At 42.0% G+C, this 6,665-nt stretch overlaps 1 protein-coding gene across 1 annotated transcript; it reads left to right on the forward strand.

Annotated features, from left to right (window-relative positions):
- The first annotated feature begins 753 nt into the window (after nt 1-753).
- On the forward strand, nt 754-1,713 carry LOC115091619 (olfactory receptor 52K1-like). Its single transcript, XM_029601788.1, has one exon. The coding sequence runs from the start codon at nt 754-756 to the stop codon at nt 1,711-1,713; it is 960 nt and encodes a 319-aa protein (XP_029457648.1).
- The last annotated feature ends 4,952 nt before the right edge of the window (nt 1,714-6,665 follow it).

The raw sequence follows: 6,665 nt of genomic DNA on the forward strand, positions 1-6,665 counted from the left end.
ATGCAAATTCCAAAAATAGAAGGAGTTAGGGGTGGAGAGTGGGCTGGGTTAGCCTGTTTGCAAAGAGCTATCGCACAGCCATAACACTGATTTTAACAACACCTCTTTGGATTACATTAGGCTGTGTGATAGCTGCCGTGACTGTGTGGTAAGGTTTCATCACCATTTGTGATGTCTCCTGTAAGTCCAATTTCAGCTGAATTGAGAGAGAGAGAGAGATAGACTAGCCATAATGTCATAGCCCATAGGTAGGTATTTGTATCCCTATGGTAGGCCCACCTAGTAACTCGAAGTGGGGTTTAGGTAACAGTGTAGGGGGTTAGGGGCCACTTTGACATTCTACGTTTCACCTACGAACAGAACAGTGCTCCCGTGAAGATTTCTTGGCCTTCGGAGTGAGGAAACTCACTCTAAGATGAGATTTGGGCAAGGTTCTCTCAACCTAGCTTGATGGACTCTCTACCTGGGTAACATCAAGCTAGGTGGAGAGAACATTGCCCTGGATTTTATAACATGCACGCGGCAGCACGGATATGTTATAAAATCGGGTGTACATTTGTGTGCGCAGAGTAGAGCGCACAGATGTACCCCGCATGCTTATATTTTAAAATCGGCCCCTTAATGAATCCTCTATTTTGAAACTTACCCTATGTCACTGATGTCAGAGGAGAATTAAACTCCATGTTTTCCTCTTTTCCAGGTTCCGCAGAACTCTTGGGAGCTTTTAAACAGGATTTTCAGACCAATCGAAGAATGACAGCAGAGAAATGGAATCAGACCATCAACTTCTCCCACACAGAGTTCATCCTGCTGGGGTTTCCTGGGGTCTCAGAGTACAGACAGCTCCTGTCAATTCCCTTTCTAAGCCTCTATTTGGTGAGCATGCTGGGGAACAGCCTGCTGATCTATGTCATATGGCGAGAAGAGAGTCTGCACTTCCCTATGTTTGTACTCATGTCTGCGCTCTCTACCGTTCACATATGCAACCTGACTAATATCATTCCCAGAATGCTACTGGGGCTCATATTCAATCTGAACCTGATTTCTTTACCTGCTTGCCTGATCCAGATGTTCATTAATTACTGTGGGGTTATCCTGGAGTCCAGTATACTCGTAGTAATGGCAATAGACAGATACGTTGCCATTTGCAAACCATTACGTTATGCAGATATTATGAACAAGACTTTGTTGGTTCAGTTAGCTGTAGCTGTGGTAGTACTCAGTGTGTGTATTGCTTCCTATACAGTGCTCAGAAATTCGCAGGCGCAGTTCTGTGGGTCCAATATCATTCATCATTATGTCTGTGAAAACATGGCACTCATGCTCCTGGCTTGTAGTGGCATATCCAAAAACAATTTAGTAGGAATGACATTATCAACCATGTTTGTGTGTATCAACATTAGTTTCATTTTATTTTCCTATGTGAAGATTCTCCATGCAGCACTGAAGATCGCCCCAGGGTCCATTCGTCACAAGGCTCTGCAAACCTGTGGAACTCAGCTGATAATCATTGCACTGACTTACATTTCTAACCTGTTATCATCAGCCATGTACAGAGCTGGGAAGTCTGTCTCGCAGGACATCCAAAACCTTTTCTCAGTAGCCTACGTAATACTCCCAGCTACAGCAGACCCCATAATATATGGTGTAAGAGTTAAAGAGATCAGGGAATGCATTAGGAAATTATTGAAAGTAAATGTTGTGTTTCTCTGAAAATAAATGCTTAAAGCCAACAGCTGTAGAGAAAACAAACTTCTTTTATTAAAATGCTACAAAAATAATATAAGGTGTATCCTGGAGAGAGAGGCAGCATGCTACGCCAATAACCAATATAATACTCTCTCTCTCGAGTGATTTTAATGATAGGAAAGCTATTTAAAGGATTTGTATACTTGTTTCATCCGCTCCTAAGCTAAATTGCATAATTGCCAGAATTTCTATGATTGGTTTTCTATTATAAACAAATAATAAGAATGGACATATAGAACTTTACTCTTGGCTTCCATGCTAATTATCCTTGCCTGGGATGTGTTCAAAAATGTTCTATAACCTTGTAGTTTAACTCTTTTATCCAACTTATAGAGTCTTTTTTTCTAGGAAAACAAGTACAAGGCTGAGATTATAATATTATTAGTACTTACAAAACTGCTTATAATCAAAAATCAAAAACTTTGAAGAACAAGAATGATTTCATGTGTGACAAATCAAAAAGTGTTTTACTGCTTCTTCACCATTTTCATGTCTGTAATGGGAGCTTATAAGCGCAACCATCCCCCCTTTTCATCATTTTCATGATAATAAGCTCCAATCAATGGTCTCCCCCCCCCCATGGCTTGGGTTGGTCCCAGGATGTTTCTATCTTAGGAGTTATAGGCTGGGCCTTATCTGTCACAGGACATATACTCTGAGGCCTTTACTCAACTGAAAGACTTGAGGCTTATTATGTAGGGATGGGCTTCGGGTTGGAATTTTGTGTCGGGCTTCGTGTCGGGCTTCGTGTCGGGTCCCCCCCCCCCCCCACACACACACAGGAATTTCATTTTTCCCAAAGTTCAGGGTTTTTTTTTTCGGAGGCCCCTATTCTCGGGTTAGTACGCACTAACAGGAGTTATTGCGTTCTAACTCCCGTTAGTGTGCACTAACATGGCAGAGTTAGTGCGCACTAACAGGGAGTTAGCACGCACTAACCCGAAATGAAGTTTTTCCGAATTTTGGGGAAAAATTCAATCTTTTTCAGTTCTCCCGAACCATTAAATAGATTAGAAGAAATAGGACTATGCAACACAACAATCAAATGGTTTAAATCATACCTAAATAACAGATATTTCCAAGTGCAAATCAAAAAAGCAATGTCAGAAAGAATAAACCTTCAAACAGGAGTTCCGCAGGGATCAGCCCTATCTGCCACACTATTCAACATATACATGCTGCCGTTATGCCACCTGCTAGCTGGTCTGGGCATCTCACACTACATATATGCTGACGATATTCAATTAATACTTCCAATTAATGACTCAATTGAGGAAACATTAACCTTAGCCAACATGTATCTAGATATAATAAAACAGCTCTTAAACCAGATGGAATTAGTTATTAACATAGAGAAAACAGAATTCCTACATCTTGAACGAAAAAACATCACAATCATTCAAAACCCAATCACAATCAATAACAACCAAAAAATACAACTAGCAGAGAAAGTACGAAACCTTGGAGTGATTATCGATACGGAACTAAGTATGAAACAACATATATCTCTAAAAGTAAGAGAAGGTTACGCCAAACTTATGACTCTCAGAAGACTTAAACCACTACTAACACCAAATGACTTCCGGTCAGTACTACAAGCATTAATTTTTTCAAGCACTGATTACTGTAATGCCCTTCTACTAGGATTACCCCACACCACGATAAGACCTCTACAGGTATTACAAAACACAGCTGCAAGAATTTTAACTGGTAAAAGTAAAAGAGACCATATCACCGATACCCTAATTGAACTACACTGGCTACCCATTGAACAAAGAATTCAATACAAGACTCTATGCACCATACATAAATTAATACACGACGAAAAGGCAGAATGGCTGAACACAGCCCTTCACGTACACGTCCCTAATAGAAACCTGAGATCAGCAAACAAAGCCCTACTAACTATTCCCTCAGTAAAAACAGCCAGACTAACGCAAGTAAGGGATAGGGCCCTATCCCTGGCAGGACCTATAATATGGAACACAATGCCTTTAGAAATCAGAACACAAAGAGACATCAAAGCATTCCAAAAAAGGTTTAAAAACCTGGCTATTTAAGCAAGCAAACCACAAAGGGAATGAAGAGTAGAATCCAGGGAATTGTATGATGCAGTCCGAAGAACTCCCACACACACACATCAGCTTACTCGAATGGTGTGTGTGTGTGTGTATATTTTATTTTACTTTACCTCTATTAGATTGCAACAACAGAGGACCAGACTTAAGTGTTAATTTATCTTACAGCTGATATACTTAAAGTAGACATGACTTATCACAACCACTGAATACTGTATTTAATATGAAACTATGTTACAGTATTTGATGGCACCTGTTTAATATAACTCAACACATCTAAGTTTGAAATTATGTGCCTTATTGTGAACTGTTGTGATGGCAACTAGCTTAACGACGGTATAGAAAAGATTTTAAATAAAAAATTAATTAATAAATAAATAAATAATTCCAAATTAGGCAATTTCAACAAAAATGCCTAATTTGGGAAAAATGATTGCACATCTCTATTATTATGTATGGATTCATTTCCTGGAGGAAGGAGAGGGGTGAAAAGCAGGTGTTTGCTGAATCATTAACATTAGAAGCAGAGTTGTGGCAGAGATTAAGGGGCGGATTTTAAAAGGCGCGCGAATAGCTTACTTTTGTTTGCGCTCCAGGCGCAAACAAAAGTACGCTGGATTTTAGTAGATACGCGCGGAGCCGCGCGTATCTGCTAAAAACCTGGATCGGCGCGCACAAGGCTATGGATTTTGTATAGCCGGCGCGCGCCAAGCCGCGCAGCCTACCCCCGTTCCCTCCGAGGCCGCTCCGAAATCGGAGCGGCCTCGGAGGGAACTTTCCTTTGCCCTCCCCTCACCTTCCCCTCCCTTCCCCTACCTAACCCACCCGCCCGGCCCTGTCTAAAACCCCCCCTTACCTTTGTCGGGGGATTTACGCCTCCCGGAGGCATTTTATTTTCCTATGTGAAGATTCTCCATGCAGCAATGAGGATCGCCCCAGGGTCCATTCGTCACAAGGCTCTGCAAACCTGTGGAACTCAGCTGATAATCATTGCACTGGGTTACATTTCTAACCTGTTATCATCAGCCATGTACAGAGCTGGGAAGTCTGTCTCGCAGGACATCCACAACCTTTTCTCAGCAGTCTACTTAATACTCCCAGCTACTGTTGATCCCATAATATACGGTGTAAGGTTTAAAGAGATCAGGGAATGCATTAGGAAATTATTGAAAGGAAGAGTGGACAATGGTTCAAAGTAGTCTCGTGCCTAACCCTGAGAGTGCCTGCTGACTAGATGAGTTTATGTGAATGTGATAAAAAATAATAATAAAAATAAATTGCTTATCTGATGCCTGCGGCGGTCCCTGGAACAGTGCTGGGGCACTTGTACCCAGAAGAGAGGTGGCCACTAAGTGAGGGAGAGGGCTAGGATAGGCCGGCCCAGGAGTCTGGTCGCCTACTTTTTTCTTCTTTGCCCGAGTGGGGGAGAGAGGCTCCAGCGGATCGAGTCGCATCTTTGAGAATGAAAGCGGCAGCTGCTGCATTTGCGGGAGCACTGCCGGCGGGTGCCAGTGAAGAAGGGAAGGCTGGGAGAGAGGCGGGGGACCCGGAGTGGGTGGCGTGCGAGAGCCCCGGCCGCCCGGGGAAATCCCCGATGCTACTACCTGCATGGCCCTGAGTGCAGCGGGAGCCTGGGGAACTCCCGCTGGCCCTGGAAAGCGAGGCCATGTTCTCGGGGAGTCCCCTAGCAAGGCCGTGGGAGCCGGCGTTTCTTAAAATAAATAAAAGTGCCGCAAACGCGTGGCTGGTCCCAGATAGGAAGCGGCAGCATTAGGGAAGCTGCCATTGCAGCGATATAGGGGGTGGAATTGCATGTGGGGAGCACTGAGGATGCTCCAGTACACCGTTGGGGTAAAGGGCCTGCTGATGGCTGTAGCCTGTTTTTATATTAAAATAAAAAGTTTTGGGCAATTTTATTATTTTAAAACCTGGCGATTTTTAGGGTGAACAACACTAACAAAACTGAATAGGTTTCACTGGTCTATTTTTCTTTTTTATAATAATATAGCGACATGTGAAATCAAACACCTATATTGTACAATAATGTAATTTTGTAGGACCCACACTCACAGACTTTGTATATCAATCAGACTCGTAATTTGGTGATGGGTCACTTTATTTTATTTATAACTCTTTTTGTATTTTCTTGTTTATATATTGGAATGTAAAATCTTCATGAATGCTGACGAACTGAAATATCGATCATAGGATGAGCATTCCATTAAAGTTCATATTGCAATAGTCACGATAAATCATCACACTCAAAAGTCCATAATCCAACGGAGCAATACTCATCTGAATATGTTCTAAAAAGTCCCAAATATCTCTTATAGGATGAGCATTCCATTAAAGTTCATATTGCAATAGTCACGATAAATCATCACACTCAAAAGTCCATAATCCAATGGAGCAATACTCATCTGAATATGTTCTAAAACGTCCCGACACGATCGCGTTTCGGACCAACCAATCCTGCTTCAGGGGAAAGAGTTTTCAAAACCTATACTCCATTTCATAAATGACTCCAATTTTTCTCGCCGTTCCATCAGCACAAATTCTTTTTCATGGCTAAATATACATCTTCTTCCCACAGTCTGAATTCAGATCCGCAACTTAACAGAACATGGCGGATCCTTCGAGCCTTTTATCCTTCAACCGGAAATTCCTATGTCACATACAGTCTTCAAACAGGTCGTCCTCTCGAAAGCGGAAGAATTCCTCCATAGCTACTCAAAAACAATACATATATTTTGCACGATGGATGTTTTCTTATTGAAACATACGAAAGCAGTAAATCAGTAACATCCTTATCTAAATAGCCTCAAAATCCTTTGTGAA

The sequence above is a fragment of the Rhinatrema bivittatum genome, chromosome 5 (genome assembly GCF_901001135.1).
Source record: "Rhinatrema bivittatum chromosome 5, aRhiBiv1.1, whole genome shotgun sequence".
Lineage (NCBI taxonomy): Eukaryota > Metazoa > Chordata > Amphibia > Gymnophiona > Rhinatrematidae > Rhinatrema > Rhinatrema bivittatum.

Bases quoted from the DNA above. Each gene is read 5' to 3' on its own strand.
- LOC115091619 (XM_029601788.1), top strand. From the start codon at position 754: ATGACAGCAGAGAAATGGAATCAGACCATCAACTTCTCCCACACAGAG.